Here is an 18,302-nt window from a genome sequence, read left to right as displayed (position 1 = left end):
CTCCCTTTTCCTGTTTCCTTTCTCAGCAAAATTTCCTAACTATGTAGTCCCTGCCTCTTCTTCTCTTCTTTTGACCCACTCCAGGTGCATTCTTACATTTCTCATTTCACCAGAATCACTCTTGACAGGGACAACTAATGATTTCACTTTTGCCAAATCCACTGGTCACTTCTCCAAATCTTGGCTGACCTCCCCATGGCATTCAATATTATTAAAAATGCCCTCTTTTCTTGGGACTTATTTTAGTCAACCCTTTCCAGACTTTGTGTCCACCACTACTCCAAATCTATCCTCTTTCTGGGCAATCTCATCTAGAGTCTTTTTTTTTTTTTTTTGGTCTTTTTAGGGCCGTGCCTGCGGCATATGGAAGTTCTCAGGCTAGGGGTCTAATCGGAACTATAGCCACCGGCCTCTGCCAGAGCCACAGCAACGTGGGATCCAAGCTGCCTCTGCGATCTACACCACAGCTCATGGCAACGCCAGATCCTTAACCCACTGAGCGAGGCCAGGGATCGAACCTGCAACCTCATGGTTCCTAGTCAGATTCGTTAACCACTGAGCCACGATGGGAACTCCAAGAGTCATAGCTTTAATACCATAAATATGCAGATGATCCTCAAATATCTATCTTCAGTCCTGAACTCTCACAACTCTACACTTCAGTTTTCCTGTTCAAAATTTCTGCTCAGATTCTAGTAGGCATCTCAAAACTGACGTCTAAAATACAGCTACCAAGGTGACCATATAATGTATTCCAAACGGAGACACTTTCGAGGGTGAAAGAAAGCACTACTGACAATTACATCAGGACAAGCATAACCTAAGATCTGACCAAGGGTTTCCCGTCACACATACAATTGAGATCCTGCTCCTTAAATGGACCTGTGATGCTCATCTTGTGTCAGTCTTCTCACCACTTAACTCTGTCCCAACCATAATAGCTACGATGCTTTCTTTTGAACAAACATCTGGGTGACTGAGTGACTTACCCTCTCTGTGCCTGAGTGTCCTCATCTGTTAGAACCGTAAACAATGGTTCAGAGTTGTAAAGCACGATGTTGCAGGAATCTAGGTGCCGCATAGAGGTATCTTTTGCTTTCCTAAATTAAGAAACTGAACAGAATTAGATAGTGAGGGTTACTTACATTTGCTGGATGAGGGAACAGAGTGAAGACGTGCTTTTTCATAATTTTTTCATTACTTAAAGTCATTATCTGCGCACATACAGTACACAGATGTTTGAGTGTCAAGAGTCAATTGTTTAGTTGTGTATTTGTTACAAAGTTCAAACTCTACAGCTGAAAGTGAGCCAGTCTTTATTTGGGTAGTATTAATCTTGGAACAAAATTTGGAAACTTGAAACCTAGTAAGATCATTACCAACCATCACACACTTTACCATTTACATTTTATAGTCAGATATAGATTTTCAGAAAGTTTTCTTAAAAGCTGCATTTACTTCAAATGTATACAAACTAGATCATTTCAAATTTAAGGAATTTTACAGAAGTTTTCATAAAAATCCCTAAATTTGTAGTTGATATTCTTTTATGCTAAGTCATAAGTACTCCTTCTGTTCACAAGGTTTTTAACAGAAGAGAGATCTTAGTAAATCAGGGCTCTGGCACTTGGCAGTTAGATGGCCTAAGCTTCAGCTTCCTCATCTGTAAAAAGAGAGTAATGAATGCACATAAAAGCATTTCATCAGACAAAGTAATCAATTTCAAACAAACTGACCATAAGGTCTAAGTATTCCTTTTGATGGGCAATACTTGGTTCTCAAAGATACTCATCATTTATTCCAACCAGATGAAATCAGCTTTCTCTATGAAGATGTGTTATAAGTTTGTTTCACTAAACACTAGGCTACAGAATTCAGACTTCAGTTCAGTCAGGTTTTTAGAATTGGTAGTGAGAGAAGAGCAGACGAAATGTACTATATGAATGAAAATGTATCCATACTTTGAATGAAGGGAGTGCACTTGTCAGTTTCTCAGAAATTATTCACTAATAAAAATATCATACTGATATGCAATTCAATATTAGTTTTTTTTTAAAGCTCAAGGTCAAAACTACAAACTTTAAATACAATTTATATATATATAAATATATTATATATATATTTTTTGGTCTTTTTTGCCATTTCTTGGGCCGCTCTTGCGGCATATGAAAGTTCCCAGGGTCGAATCGGAGCCATACCCGCCAGCCTACACCAGAGCCGCAGCCAATACGTGATCCCAGCCGCGTCTGCAATCTACACCACAGCTCACGGCAATGCCGGATCCCCAACCCACTGAGCAAGGCCAGGGATCAAACCTGCAACCTCATGGTTCCTAGTTGGATTCGTTAACCACTGAGCCACAATGGGAACTCCCCATAATTTATATTTTTAAAAACAGCAACTGAGTCAGAGATTATCTACTTAAGAGGTAATTCAAACACAATTTAGAAGCTAAGTAGGTTCTTAAAATTACTGGTGCCCACAAGCTACTCAGTTTCACTGCACTGACAGAAGCAAGCAACATCAGTCAGTAAGCTACTCTTCAACATCTAATGGTGCCACAGGGTTAAATAATGGCCGGCCTTTTTTTGCCTGAATTTTACCAAAGTTCTCCTCAAACTCTTTTTTTGTTCCATTTAAATGTGCTAGATGTCCATCCTTTACTCTATAGCCTAAGGAATTCAGTTTTCTTATCCTGTATTGTACTATCTGTGGTGTTAATTCAAGAACCATTGGTGTCTCTCTTATCTGAGTTATGGAAATTCCTTCTTTCAATAATCCCTGAATTCTCTCTTCCAAAACTGCAACAGAGTAATATAAAAGGGCGGGACATTTCAAAACCAATTGCTTTAGGTCATGATCAGTACATTTAAAAGCATTTTCCGTGAAGGACATACTGTTCTGTATACTTCTTGGGCAAAGTTGAAAAAGAAATCCTTTGAGTTTGGACAGAAGCTGGAGAATTTCAAAGTTTGTGAAACCTTGCTCCTGAAGAAATTCTAGTGTTTCCTTTATAGCTGCAGAGGACTTTAACAAAATAAATGGGTTTTGGCTTAATAATTTTAGTAGCCAAACTTTCATATTGGCCTCAGAGCCACCTAAATTTAGGTAACTCTCTTGGAGAGTCTTTATCATTTGCTTATTTTTCTCAAGCGGATTATGAAAAATATTAGATGCGGTTGTCAAAAATCTGCTAATGACCACATTTTTGAGTCCCAACTCTTGAAAGAACTGAACATTCAACTTCTGGTTTTCCTGGTCTTTAACAGTAAAGAAAGATTCTGGAAACTGTTCTATTAACTTGACTAACTCTTCCTTGTTTTTGCAGACCAATTGCCAGAGTTCTCTCTGTGTGTTAATAGCAGTTGGACTGCAGATAATTGCTTCTGGGCAGCGTTCCAAGATACTGGCTACAGCAGTCTGATTGGCACCTAGTTGTTGTAAAATATCTGCAATTTCTTCAACATAGGTTTCATCCTCTAGAAGTACCCATCCTTTTAATCTTCGAATTTTCCTGATGTCCACTGACAATTTATAGAGCTTTTCCACTGTCATTTTATTTTCTTTGTTTGACTGATTATCAGTTGTGTAGGTGAAGGATGCTAGAAAACGTCTGTATTTTGGAGCCGATAGCATCTTTTGGAAAGAACAGAGCCTGCAGGGCTGGGATCTCATGAGCAACTTCCACAACATGCCTGCAATCCACTGGCTAATTCCCACGGTCCTGAGGTTCAGAATATACTCATCATACCTGTAAGAAAGAAAGTGTAGGTTTTCACATAAAGGGTGTTGACCTTTAGAACACAGACACAAATCTGAGCTGTAAGCAGTGAGGATGGAAATAAATGGATTTAAATTAGCCAAGTAAACTACTTATGTGTGGAGTATTAAACAGAGCCTCTTAAATAAGTGAAGTAATTATAATATACCACTTCATATCTTACACATTATAAATACATTGTCTATTTGAGCTTTGTAACAACCTTGTGAAGCAGTTATTTCCATGTTACAGATCAGTCACAAAACTACAGAGTTCAATGATTCACAAACCTCAAATGTTACTTTGAGACAAATTCCCTTTCTTACAACTCTGGTATGTTTCTGTTTAGGAGACATTATTTACACACACACACACACACACATTTTAAAAAATGCTTTAAATTTTTCAGTGTTTAGCTGAAGCAAATGCTTTTTAAGAAGAGGAGGAAGTCAACTCTATATTAAATATTTTTTGCTTAATAACATTCAAAATAAGTCAGTAGATTTGGTTTATTTAAAATGAGTTAATATACCTGTGCCATATGGAAGTTCCCAGGCCAGGGGTAAAATTCAGAGCTGCAGCTGCCAGCCTACACCAGTCACAGCAACATGGGATCTGGAGCCGTGTCTGCAAACCTACACAACAGCTCTCGGCAATGCCAGATCCACTGGGTGAGGCCAGGGATCGAGTCTGTATCCTCATGGATACTAGTCGAGTTCATAACTTGCTGAGCAACAACGGGACTCTAGAAAACCGTTATTTTTTTATTTTAGGGCCACACACACAGCATATGGAGGTTACCTGGCTAGGGGTCCGATCAGAGCTACAGCTGCCAGCCTACACCACAAGCTAGGGGTTGAATCAGAGCTACAGCTGCCGGCCTATACCACAGCCACAGCAACACCAGATCTGAGCCATGTCTGCGACCTACACCACAGCTCACGGCAATGCCAGATCCTCAACCCACTGAGTGAGGAATTGAACCTGCATCCTCATGGATGCTAGTCAGATTCATTTCTGTTGAGCCATGAAGGGAACTCCGAGGAAAACTGTTATTTTAATGCTCTGGTTGTCCAAAATGATAACTGCTTATAAAAGCAATACATGCTCATTACAGAGAATTTGCCAAGTTTCTAAAAGTATAAGTGGAAAAAGTCACAATTTTACCATCTATAGACAACTTCATATTTTGACATGTCCAGTTTTTTCTATGATTCTCACTCCCTTTATTATAATATTTTAAATGCATAAAACAAGGCTGCCCTTGTATGTGAGTGCTTTGCTTTAAACTTAGCCTATAAAGTGAAAATGGCAAAAACTCAGAATTTTCCTTGAAAATCTCTTAAGCAGGCCCCATGCTGGATACCAGCATACTGTCCTTCCAGTAAGTCTAGTGCAGCCAGGGGCTCCTCCAGGGTGGTAACAGATTCCAGTGTTTGGTTAAGCAAATAATAAGAGGTGTTGACTTTTAAAACACAAACATGAATTTGAGCTATAAATAGTAAGTCTGGAAATAAAATAGATTTAAATTAAACACGACACTGTCTAAGCCACTAGAGGAAGTAGTTGTCTTAGTGTGGGGGTTACTCTACAAAATGACAGATCATTAAATATAAGAACCACATTGGCCATGGCAAGAAGTTCCTGCCCAATGAGCCTAAGAGACAAGCAGGCTGTCTCCCATTTCTTGATTATTCCAGGGTGAGCTATCATGTGCTCAGATGAGCTGTCTGAACAATTAAAGCTGTCTGGGAGTTCCCGTCGTGGTGTAGCCGAAACGAATCCGACTAGGAACCATGAGGTTGCGGGTTCGATCCCTGACCTCGCTCAGTGGGTTAAGGATCTGGCATGGCTGTGGTGTAGGCTGGCAGCTGTAGCTTCGATTAGGCCCCTAGCCTGGGAACCTCCATACGCCACAGGTGTGGCCCTAAAAAGCAAAAAACAAACAAAAAAGCTGTCTGTTTTGCTCTATGTCTGATGAGCAAACACAGCACAAGTGAAAAACAAATGTTGAGAACTCCTCTGTGATCAACGCACATTATAAATATAATTCATTTTCTTCTTCTATACACTATAAAGATCTGACCTTGGCATCAAAAATTCTCTAAACATTTAAAATGAGTGCGTGATATATGGGATGGATACACTTTAATTGTTGTAATTCATTTTCTAATATCAAGCATTTAGGATTTTTAGTAATTTTTGCAAAATGCTAAATTATCTATCCACTTTTTTTTCTTTAGGATGAATTTACATGAGTAGAATTACTGAGGAAGCGATGTATGAACATTTGAAAAGCTAAATTGTTAATTTACTATCTAGAAAAACTATTCAGCTCACATTCTCACAGGCAGTATAAGTAATTCTCTGTTTTAATTTTGCTATGTGAAAAATGAATACAACACTAATTTAACCATTTTCTTTTCTTTTTTTACCAGTGAAGTTGAGCTGTTCTTTATTTTGCTGACCTTTATTTCCTTTTGTGAATGAACTATTCCTGCCTTTGCCTTCTTAAACAGCAATCTCTTTTTAAAAACTGACTTGTACAAACTCTTTATACTTTAAGAAAAATAAGCCTCTCACTTTCAGAAATATTTTCTCCAGTTCATCTGTACCCATTAATGGTTTACCTTAGTGTGCTAAAGTAGCTACTTTTTTCTTCCTGTGGTAAGATATACATAACAAGGTTTACAGTTTTAACCACTTTTAAGGATACAGTTCAGGGCCATTAAGTAAATTCACAAAGCTGTATGACCACTACCACTATTTCCAGAACTTTCTCACCATCCCAAACAAAAAATTTTTTTTTCCTTTTTAGGGCCACACCTGTGGCATATGGAAGTTCCAGGGTAGGGGTCAAATCAGAGTTGTAGCTGCCAGCTTACACCACAGCCACAACAATGCAGGATCTGAACTGCAACTGTGACCTACACCACAGCTCTTGGCAATGCCAGATCCTTAACCCACTGAGCAGGGCCATGGATCCAACCTGCATCCTCATGGATACTAGTCGAGTTCATGATCACTGAGTCATGACAGGAACTCCCTCAAACGAAAATTTTGAACCAATTAAATAACTCCCCACTCTTCCTCCTCTCAGCCCCTAGTAATTTCTGTTCTGCTTTCAGTCTCTATGAATTTGCCTGTTCTTGGTACTTAATATCAGCGGAATCATACAATTATTTGTCTTGTGTGTCTGGTTTATTTCACTTAGCATAATGTCTTCAAGGTCCATATACAGAGTAGCAGGTGTCAAAACAAAACAGAAGTTACCAAAAGGTTAGGGAAGTTTCCTTTTCCTTTATGATCCCTACTGCTTTTATGAATCAGATGATAAGATAAAAAGCCTCCCATATTTCTTTCTGTATTTTTGTTTGACTTTTAAAAGCCAGCTCCTTTAATTCTTTTGAAATCTATGGTTGTGAGCTGAAAATCTGAGTAGATTTTATCAACAGTTTAGCTATCTCAAGGATTATTTTTGAATAATCCTTTCCTTGTCCATGATTTGTGATGCCTCCTCCTTTGTTATACAGTATTAAACGTAGTTCAGGTTTCTAACCAGCCTCCAGCCTCCATCCTCACTCCTCTACTATTTTTGCAGTTCCCTGAATGAACCAGCAGACTAATTTCTGGTCTTTGCTGCATCCTTGGCTCCCTCTGCCACACCATCCTTGTCCACTCACTCTTTCGCATGCACACCCCCACTCCAACTACGTCAAACCTTCTCAACTCAGACCCTCAGACCTGCAGCTTCCCCACACACCCAATCTCTCCTTCACTCTCAACCAATACTCTTCCCTCTGAAAGGAATGCAACGCCTCACACCAGACGTGAGGTGTGAGGACTCATTACTCCTTCTGCTATCTCCTCTTCCCTACAGTCACACCTTTCATCATGCAGGGTAGTTCCTGTTCTTGTGCTGGTCCCAGCCTATTTATATAACTCTCCACAGAGAAGTTCCATGTGATTAAAGCCAATGAGTAGTTTCCATTCCTCCCTCTTTTGACATCTGCAGCTTTCAACGCAAGTGATCACTCTGTGAAATACTTGCACTTGATTTCCAGGACTCCCACCCCATCCCCTCCCAGTTCTCTTCCTTCCTTCCTACACTCCTGAAGGCCTTTTATTTGTCTCCTCTACAGGCTCATCTTCAAGGCTTAGTTCTAGACCCACTCTTCTTACCTTAGTTTCTCCCCAGAGATCCTGTCCTTGTCCAGAGCTTCAGTTAATCCACTTGGGCTTCCTTCCAGCTTCTTCTCAAAATGTGATCTGGTCACCTTCCTGAATGAACCTTTCAATAGCACTTCAGGATAAAAACATAGAGTAAAGATGCTTTATCATGATTCTTTGTCTAGGCTCTATCAGTACCCAAACCTCCAGTCCCCTCTGCCGACACCAGCTGCACCTCTTTCCTTTAGCCCCTGGTATCTTATTTGTTCCCATCCCAGAGGATCTGAAGACTGAGGGCTGTTCCCCATGCCTACAATGCTCTAACTTCCCAGGTCTAAGTATCATTTTCTCAGTGAAATTTCCCTGTTCTTCCCAAATACATGAGGCCTCCTGTCCCTCTTAGAGGCTCTGCTGGCACCATGGATGTTCCTCTGGGCCACCTGGCATAGCTGCATCTCGTCACATATGGTTTCTGTTTCACCCTCCATGAGGGCAGAGACTGTTCACCGCCGTACCCTAATCAACTGCTTCCCTACCTTTCACTTGGCTGGCACTCTGACACTAGGAGGTATCCCTGGGCAGATGACCTTCATGTGTGCTCTTCCACAGCATCCTGCGCTTGACCCCACTGTGGCACTTATACTCCTGTGAGTTCTTTATTCATTCGACCAGTTTTTTTGGTTTTGTTTAGCTCATGCTGTGTGTCTTCTGCTAAAACATTTCTTCATACCTTTGGATCACAGACCCATCAGAGAATCTGGTGAGAGCCACAGACTCTCTTTCCAAAAAGGGTGGGTGGGTGGGCAGGGAAGGGGCATACAACATTTTGCAAAAGACTTTTAGCACAATTCATGGGCAGGGCACCCTGAAATTTAACTATGAACAACTTGCACTAGAGTGTATGTACCTGTAAGGCAGGGTCTAAGTGCTGTTCTACTTTACCCTGTGTACCCAGCAAAGAACTTGACCCACTGAGAAAATCAGTATCCATCTTGAATCTTTCTACAGAAAAGAAACTCATGGACATGGAGAATGGACTTGTGGTTGCCAAGGGGGAGAGGGAGGGAGTGGGATGGATTGGGAGTTTGGGGTTAGGAGATGCAAACTATTGCCTTTGGAGTGGATAAGCAATGAGATCCTGCTGTGTAGCACAGGGAACTATATCTAATCACTTGTGATGGAACATGATAGAGGTTAATGTGAAAAATATATATATATAACTGGGTCACTTTGCTGTACAGCAGAAACTGACAGAACATTGTAAATCAATTATAATAAAAAAAATTTCAACGGGTCACAAAAAAAAAAAAATCACTATCAACTGAAGCTCAATGAACAAGCCGCTCAATGAACAAGCCAAGTTCACTATAACTTAATGTAGGTGGGTAAAGCTGTGGGCTGCCTGGGTTAATTTTAATTCCTGGTTATTAGTTGTGCTGTGATTTGAGGAAGCCAATTCCGTCTCCGTGCCTCAGTCTGAGCACCAGGACAATGAGAACACTGGGTAACTGTGAAGGTTACATCCTGGATGACTGTGAAGACTAAATAAATACTATAAATCACGGCGTGTTCAGAAACTCATTAAATTATCACAGCAACCCACCTTGCGGATAAGGAAACATACAGGTAAAGTAGCCTGCCCAAGATTGCTCAGCTAATAAAAGACAAAAGTTGGATTCAAACTCAACAGCTTGCCTCAGGGCTCTTAGCCCTGTGCTATGCACACAGTAATGACCTAGGTAAATGTTTTTTAAATCATAACATAGGCCATTTTCTGATACTTCATGTTTCTCAAGCATCTTTGAAGAGTGAAATCCATTTCTGTTTACAATGCACAATTTTCAAGATACAGTCCCCTCTACAAACACGAGTAACTCAACTGAGTTCTACTTTTGTAACATGTACTTGCTGCTAACCGTTTCAAATTAACACCAGTGCTTATAAAACAGAACAAGGGCTCAAAAACGAGGATTTTGGGGAGCGATGGAAAGCCGCATATTCATTACGGGGGGCCTGCACTTTCTCAAAGAAACTTCCAACCTGCAGCCCAGGCGTTTACCAAGCAAGCCAGGCGGAGCTGAGCAGCTGGCGAGGAGTCAGGCTTCGCTGCGGGCAGCTTCCGACTCCCGCCTCTAGGCCAGTAACAATCGCCCCCAGGGGTGCAGGAAAGGCGCACCTCACCTGTCGGCATCCGCTCTGTACCGTATGCGAGTACCGGGTCTCTGGCTCCGTCCTTCTTTCCTCCCCGGGCTGAGGCTGCTGTGGGTCTACCTCCGTTCCTCCCGAGGCCCGGGAACTGAGGCTGGGTCCCAAGCCGCCCAATTCCCTCAGCCGACCCAGCCACCTGTGAACCCGCAGAAAACCCCGGAACCCAAAACGTAGCCAATCAGGGTGCGGGACCCAGGCTACGTGACCCTCCTGACGTAGCGTAGCGGGCGGGGCAGGTGGTACAGCGTGGGAATCGGCTTTCCAGGGAACAGCGCCTCCCACCAGCAATTATTGGCGGTTTTCACGCCTGTTTCCTTCCAGTATTTTTAGAGAACTTATAAGTTGCAGTCCTTTTGGCCCTTGGGGAATGTCATTAGCCCGTGAGACAAAAAAAAAAAGGATAGAAGTAATTCAAATTGCTTTATCTAAAATAATTCAATAGTAAAAGAACGAATTTACAAAAGAAACGTAGTTTAAAAGATCCCAAAGCTTCTTTGGAACCTATCTAGCCTTCCTGCCTCTCTTCTCCCTCCTACCCCTCATCCAGCAGTTAGCTACAGTGTCTTTAAAAGTCTCTCTCCTGCCACCTTCACCTAAATATGAGACTTTTCTGATAAACTGGTTTACATTCTAATTATTACCCGTGATGCCAACCTCATAAACAAATTTCTCCTTAAAACCATGATCAATGTCTGCCTCATTTCATATTTATCTATACAAATGTTTATGGTATGCCTATAAGTGTCAAGCACGTGAAGCAGCAATGACAAAACGGGTGGACAAGACAGAAGAGGAATAAAGTACATTCCCTATCTCGATGGAATTTACATGCTAGTGGAGGACAAAGACATTAACAACCAAGGACATGATGAATCACAACCGAGTTAAATGTTTTTAAGGACAGAGTGCTCTTGCTGTCCTAGCTGTCCTTTGCTGGGTGTGGAGCTGAGGTCAGGAAAGCTCTGACTGTCCCAGGCTGGAGGCCCCTCCCTTTGTGTGTTTCACAGTATACACCGTGTATAGTTCTAAGAGCCTTAACACACAGCGCTGTGATTCTGCTAGACTTCCCTCTCTCCTTGTGGGGTGAACTCCTTGTGGATACTAATGAATTTATTTCCCTGTGACCAAGGCTTGGCACATCGTAGCAACTCATGAAATGCTAACAAAATCTTTGAGTCTAGCTTTAGCACCCAGTTTTTGTTCAATGGGCTTTGTTGATAAGTGGCTGACACTTACACTTTAATTCCACAAAGTAGCAGCAAGAATTCTGGCTCCTTGTCTCCAGATCAACTTGTCTCCAGGATATTCCAGAATTAACTCAGTAGCTCGTGTATATATGGTAGGGGAGTGTTTGTCCAGTAACCCTTCCCCCTCTGAGTTGCCCCTATACAAAAACCCTACCCTATTCATGACTTTATTGCACTCTTCTTTCTGAAATACAAGGATCTGGGGTCCACACTAACCAAAGTGTGTCACCTGCATCCAGGAAAAGGCATGACTTTATTGCACTCTTCTTTCTGAAATACAAGGATCTAGGGTCCACACTAATCAAAGTGTGTCACCGGCATCCAGGAAAAGGGAATTAAAGTAGGATACAGAAAAGAAAAGGAAGTTAAGGAATGTAAACTCAAGTCTTAGAACTGCATGCCAGTCACTGGTCATGGGGGAAGGAGAAGAGCTGTTCACTAGGGTGCTGGCAACTTGTACCATGGCTCCATATACCTATATAAGGAATGACAATACATATAACCCTGTACATTGTAATCAACACTTGAAACTGAACAACTAAATGCTACCTGAAGTTTCTTTTCCCATCCTAAGTATTTAAAGAGTTCATTTCTAGGACAATAAAATTAAAAAAAAACAAAACGTAGGAAATTGGCACAACACTGTAAATCACTATACTTTAAATTTTAAAAAATTAGAAAAAAACACTTAGATGGAGAAATGGTGGTCCAAAGAACCTAGTATTAGGCATATTATCTACAAGAAAATTACATACATATGTCTGAGATTGTGGGAAGGTACTGAAGTTTCTAGTACATAAGAGATGATAATACTGTTGGAGCTCCCTTGTGGCACAGTAGGTTAAGGATCTGGCACTGTCACTGCAGCAGCTCGGGTCACTGCTGTAGCACAGGTTGGATCCCTGGCCCAGGAATTTCTATATGCCATGGGTGCAGAAAAAAAAAAATTGTTTTTGGATTTCTGACTCAAACTGATCTTGCATTACCTTTAGATACAATGATCACACTGAGTATCTTTTCTTCTGGCTGTGCCGAAAGCATGTAAAAGTTCCTGGGCCAGGGATCCAATCTGTGCCACAGCAGTGACAACACTGGATCCTTAGCCACTAGGCCACCAGGGAACTCCCCACACTGACCACCTTATCACCAATAAAGGCGGGAAAACAAAAGCCAATGGTGATAATTCCAAATGGTAAGAACTAGCCTGCTAGAGAACAATAAAGGGACAATAATCATGGTAACCAGAGCTTCAGCATGCAGTTACACAGACTGCACTGCACAGTCCAGGGAGCTACACAGCATGACAACCCTGGAGCTAACATTTATCAAGCATCCTACCACATGCCAGGCACTGTTAAGAGGACTTCATATGTAGTGTGAGGCAGATGCTACTCTCATCCTCATTTTATAAACAAGAAAAAAGAAGGCACAAAAGGTCAATAACTGCCCAAGATCTCAAAGCTAATGAATGAGCGAGCCAATCTTTGACTACAGGGCCCACACTCTGTTATCCCGTATTGATTAACTCACAGTTAATCACAGTATATGCCCTATTACTTGAAAAAAAATCTCTCTGGTTTTAAATCTTTCTTATAGATAACTTTATTTTTAAAAGTATGAAGTATCTGGAAGACAGTATTCTTATTTGGAATAATTCTAAAAAGTATTCTACTAAATATATAGCAGCTGTTTCTTCAGAATAGTGACATGTAGCTTATAAAATGTCTCTAATTTGTAATTACATCTCACATACTAATGCTCTCCACCTTACCTAAAACAAACAAAACATTCTTTAAAAGAAAAAAAAAACCACCACCAAGTACACAGGATTCCATATGTGCATATACTTTAATAACAAAGTCACTTTAGCTACAAATGAACAAAGAAAGGGAAACAAGAACTTAACACATGATACTTGCACAAATTTGGGTCAAAACAAGCATACACGAAGCTTTAAAACATATATAGTCTGTGTTAACAGAGGCTATAACTACCAATTTTGATTACACATATTTTTCTAAAACATTATTATCAAAGAGTATGAAGTTAGACAAAACAATGATTTCAAGAAAAATTTTGTCCTAAAATTTTAACAAAGTCTTTTAAGAAAGTCTAAAAACTTCCTATTTTCCCACATTGACTCTCAAAATTTTGATATCAGAATATCAATTTTTCACTTTAACTTCTACCATACATGAAAAATTATCAAAAATATATTGATGGGTCTATTCTAATTGTAACTATATTTACATTAAGCAAATTCTTTTAACAAGTTCTTTATATACAAATTACCATTTGTCCTGTCAAATTCATTAAAAAGTTAAAAACCACAGAAATGTTATTAGAAATAATGCACTTCAATATGTAATTGCTTTCCAACAATGAAGAATGTTTTAAAATAATTAAACTGAAAAAGTATTGAATTCCCCACCAATTTCAGCTGCAACAGTATTTCTCCTGAAAGTTTTCTGTGATTTAAAGGAAAAACAAAAACTGGGTAAAGCTTGATTGCAAGGAATTAAATGACTAAAATCTGATGAGTGTTTACTGATCTATAAGAAATCTATAGTCTAATTAAGTTGGCATTAAAAAACAACAATAATTTTTTAAATGTCAACATTTTAAGATAACTGAAGAAGCAAAAATCTTTAAAAACTGACAAATGCACTGTGTGAATACTTTTCATATAAATTTAAATCACATAATAATATTCCATATCCAGTTGAACTGAATACAGGCATGGCTTTTCGGTACTTCTGCGAAAAGGGCCAACATTTTAAAAAACTTAAACTATTTCCAAACTGGAAAGAATTTATATTTTAGAAGTATCACAATAAATAAAAGAAATTCATAAGCACTTAAGAGAAGATTTGGGGGAAAGTTCATAAAGGGATTATATTAATATCATTAAAATAAAATGGTCACTTTAATTGTTTTAGACTCATGGTCACATAGGAAGGAAATGAAAAGGATGGCTTTCTATGAGAAAAAACTTGAGCACATTATAAGCTTTTCAAATCTGAAGATCATTGGTTCAGATGACCACAAAACTGAGTACAGCACTCTGTTCAGTACAGATGCATTTCTCTTGTCTAAGAATTGACTGATTTTATAACAATCACTGAAAAATGTATGCCTCATGTTCTCTGGTTTGAAAATAAAGATAGCTCCATTTTGGAAATTAATTTATGTGGATCACACAATCCACTAAAGCAAGAAATACAGCTCTAAAATATTTACCTAATTGGTGCTCTGTCGCTGGACTTTAGGACCGATGATGCTCTGCGTGTCCTCTTCCTGACTAGGACGTTTCGCACTGCTAAGACCACTGCCCGTGGAGCTTCTTCCTACACATTTTTTTTAAAAAATGTATATTTAAGATAGGAAAGGTGAAAAGAACAGTATGCTCGAATGCTGCATTCTTACCTTGCTTTAATAGGTGATTTTGCTGACTCTCTCCATGAGCGTAATGTAAAATACCACTTCCTTGAGGGCAACCTGTTAGTATTTAATACATAGTAAAATTACTTAAATTCCAAGTTGTATGGACTAAGATTATAAATCCAGTTTTCAGTATTTGTATTTAAGGTCATTTATACTTTCTAGGACTAATCCACAGTCCTTCATATGAACTGAAAATCACATGCCCAAATCAGGAAAATTTAAATTTAGGGTCAAAGAAATGTTGACTACTCAAAGGCAGAATCACTGATAATCATTTCCTAAAAAACACTTCTTTACTGGATGACAAAAATTAGACATTTAACCATGAATGCAAAACACAGGGCATCAGTGAGATATACACACCCTTCCTTCACCTCCTGTCCCCTCATTCTACCCTCTTCCTCCCTCAGCACCCAACTAAAACATAGTCCTTGGAGATAAGGGAATGAGGGCCTACCAGATGAGAGTTAATTCACACAAGGAGACACAGATAATTGGGCAGTTACCTAGCTTGTGTATCAGCTCTTTTAAAAAGAAAAAAATATTATAGAAGAATGGGTTGGCACAAAAAAGTAGGTTCTATGGTAAAATATGAGGACTTTATCCCTGGAGTGGTCATCTGATGGCCCAAAGAAGACAATCTGCTTGTTTTTAGCGTAACTTCAAACTCATCAAGTTCCTCTGGATAAAGAACTCAGCTTTTCAGATACTCGAAATTGGTAAAGTAGATGCCCTGATCAGGATGAAGACTTCTGGAAATGGAAATCTCCACTATAAACTAACAACCTACTGCTCCCTGGTGATGTTTTTTTTTTTTTTGGCTGTGTCCATGGCATACCTAAGTTCCCAGGCCAGGAATTGAACCCGCACCACAGCACTGACAATGCTGGATCCTTAACCCGCTGTGTCACAGGAGAACTCCAAGGGAACTCCTCTTAGTAATTTATTTGTTTGTTTTTGCCACACCTGTGGCATTCTGAAGTTCCTGGAAGCAGGCTTGAACCTGAGCCAGAGCAGTGATAATGCCAAATCCTTAATCGCTAGGCCACCAGGCAACTCTATCTCTTAGTTTTAATTTGCAATTCTCCAATGACTAGTAATGCTGAACAGGTGTTTTATAATAGAAAAAAATTTTAACTAAAAATTAAAACTATTACTGTAATAAAGAGATTGTAGCCTGCCTTATTGTAAGAACAAAAATACTTCACAACATCTATGTATGCTGGCTTATTCTTTCCTGAGCACAAAAAGTCAGAGACTTTTGGTGTTTTTTGGTTTTTTGTTTTAAATGACAGGCTTTATTCCCCCTGCAATGTGTGTGTGTGTGTGTGTGTGTGTGTGTGTGTGTGTGTGTGTGTGTGTGTGTGTGTGTGTGTGTGCGCGCGCGTGTCTTTTTAGGGCCCTATCTGCAGCATATGGAGTTTTCCAGGCTAAGGGTCCAATCAGAGCTGTAGCCGCTGGCCTATGCCAGAGGCGCAGCAACGTGGGATCCAAGCTGTGTCTGTGACCTACACCACAGTTCACGGCAGCACTGGATCCTTAATCCACTGAGCAAGGCCAGGGATTGAACCCCCATCCTCATGGATGCTAGTCAGGTTCATTAACCGCTGAGCCACAATAGGAACTCCCAGTCAGAGATTTTTGAGGGAAGAATGCAGAGAAGGAAAATGCAGTTTGGGTGATAGAGATTAAAGATTTTTGCACAAGTCATTAAGAAACTTGAGAAAAATCATAATCTTGCCCTTTGAAATGCCTTGTAAGACACTGTAAAATAAAAGCCTACAAATAGGATAATTATAGGACATAAAGGGATATGCTTCCAAAGTATATAAATCTTTTCAAATGGAACAGAAACCAGAGGGGGAAAATGCTTAACAGCATATTTTCCTAAGGATCTTTTCATAGTCACTCCCATTTCCAGGTTCACAATGCTCTCTCCTTCATCTGCCTATTAAATGCTACTTACCTCCACTATCTTCCAAAGAAGTTAGTCCTAGTTCCTTGGGCTCTCAATGATCTCTTTTTCCCATTGCATGGGGAGGCAGCAGCTTACCACTTATCACTTATTGCATTTGTTTTTTTTTTTCCTTCCACACCCTCATTTAGACTCTAAGTTCTAAGTAGCTTCTATGTCTTCTATGTCTTTTGAAAGCCTCATGGCACCTAGCCACAAAGGGTGTTATAGGAAAATATTTATATTAGACTTCTTTCAAGATTTATTAATCCAATACTAAAACAGCATATGTTTATAAATTTGTGAAGCAAAATTATTACAATTTAACTTGCTATCATGATTAGTTTTTGCAGATAACTCTAAGTAATGAATATAAATCTGACTGGACTAGGAAAGAGGAGGTCCCACCATTACCCATTAGCTAGGTACCTGCACCCTGTTGCTTTCCAACTCTTTGCTATCTGCCTGTTATCTTAGTGCTTCACAGAACTTCTGTGTCCTCAAACTCACGTGGGCAGAAAAGGCAGTCTTTGAACCACTTAAGAAATCTGATAGAGCTTCTGAAATGATATCTTGTTAAAGTTTACTTCAAATTGTAGGAGACCCAAGAAAGAACATTTCTGAAGTACACTGCCATCATTAGCAACAATGTGAATGCAAGTCAAACACTTTCCAGGAATAAAATATCCTGTCTTATAAACACTACACATGGCACTACATTTGCAGGGGACGCCAGTGATTCAGGAAAGAGGATGAACTTCAGGACTAGACTTGCATCTGGATTGTTAGCTCAACTACTTACTAACTGTCTCCATAAGCTAATTGTTGGAGGATACGTGCTCTCAAAAGTATGGAAAATATTTCTGAATTCAGAAAGGTTTGATTTGTTTTAGGTTTTATTCTTAATATATTTTGAACATTTGACTTTAAAAAATTAAGCATTCCTCAAATGCAGCCTTATTTTTATTTTTAATCAAATTAATTAGCCTCATGCTAGTTTTGGTTAGAACCTTTGAAAATTGATAGAATGACTCAAATATCCAATACATACTGACTTCTTGGCATTATTAATATCACACGTATTAAGAACATATGTGGAGAAGTTCCAGTCGTGGTGCAGCGGAAATGAATCCCACAGGAACCATGAGGTTGTGGATTTGATCTCTGGCCTTGCTCAGTGGGTTAAGGGTCTGGCGTTGCCATGAGCTGTGGTGTAGGTCACAGATGTGGCTCGGATCTGTCATGGCTGTGGCGTAGGCCAGTAGCTATAGCTCCGATTCAACCCCTAGCCTGGGATCCTCCATATGCTGTGGGTGTGGCCCTAAAAAAAAAAGCAAAAAAAAAAAAGAACATATGTGGCAACCAAATATACATCATAAAGAAAACCATTACAGACCAGTCTTTGTAAGAAAAAACTCATGTGCAAATGAGTATGATAAATACTCATAGGCATGTGTATAAATCTTCTGGCCATGTTCACAGGGCGTCTGACTTTATAGCTGATAAATACCAAAGAAAG

The 18,302-nt window shown here is 39.7% G+C and overlaps 2 protein-coding genes across 3 annotated transcripts in view; both read right to left on the bottom strand.

The window, feature by feature from the left end:
• Nucleotides 1-2,351: 2,351 nt before the first annotated feature.
• On the bottom strand, nt 2,352-10,759 carry MTERF2 (mitochondrial transcription termination factor 2). Of its 2 annotated transcripts, none has more exons than XM_047786470.1 (3): nt 10,107-10,759; nt 7,943-8,063; nt 2,352-3,751 (listed from the first exon to the last, which is right to left on the bottom strand). In XM_047786470.1, exon 3 carries the CDS (start codon nt 3,691-3,693, stop codon nt 2,536-2,538), a length of 1,158 nt encoding a protein of 385 aa, XP_047642426.1. In that variant the 5' UTR covers nt 3,694-3,751; nt 7,943-8,063; nt 10,107-10,759; the 3' UTR covers nt 2,352-2,535. The 2 variants fall into 2 exon arrangements, with proteins under 2 accessions (XP_047642426.1, XP_047642425.1); XM_047786469.1 differs by having other exon boundaries at nt 10,112-10,759.
• A 2,458-nt stretch (nt 10,760-13,217) lies between these two features.
• Nucleotides 13,218-18,302, bottom strand: part of CRY1 (cryptochrome circadian regulator 1) — an 87,711-nt gene continuing 82,626 nt past the window's right edge. The window contains exons 11-13 of the mRNA XM_047786464.1: nt 14,812-14,883; nt 14,626-14,732; nt 13,218-13,853 (exon numbers count right to left, since the gene is read on the bottom strand). Of these exons, the coding sequence (XP_047642420.1) occupies nt 14,626-14,732; nt 14,812-14,883 (179 nt within the window). The 3' untranslated portion in view covers nt 13,218-13,853. The remainder of the gene's footprint in view (nt 13,854-14,625; nt 14,733-14,811; nt 14,884-18,302) is intronic.

Source organism: Phacochoerus africanus, chromosome 7 (genome assembly GCF_016906955.1).
Source record: "Phacochoerus africanus isolate WHEZ1 chromosome 7, ROS_Pafr_v1, whole genome shotgun sequence".
NCBI lineage: Eukaryota > Metazoa > Chordata > Mammalia > Artiodactyla > Suidae > Phacochoerus > Phacochoerus africanus.
This window is presented reverse-complemented; position numbering and strand designations above follow the sequence as displayed.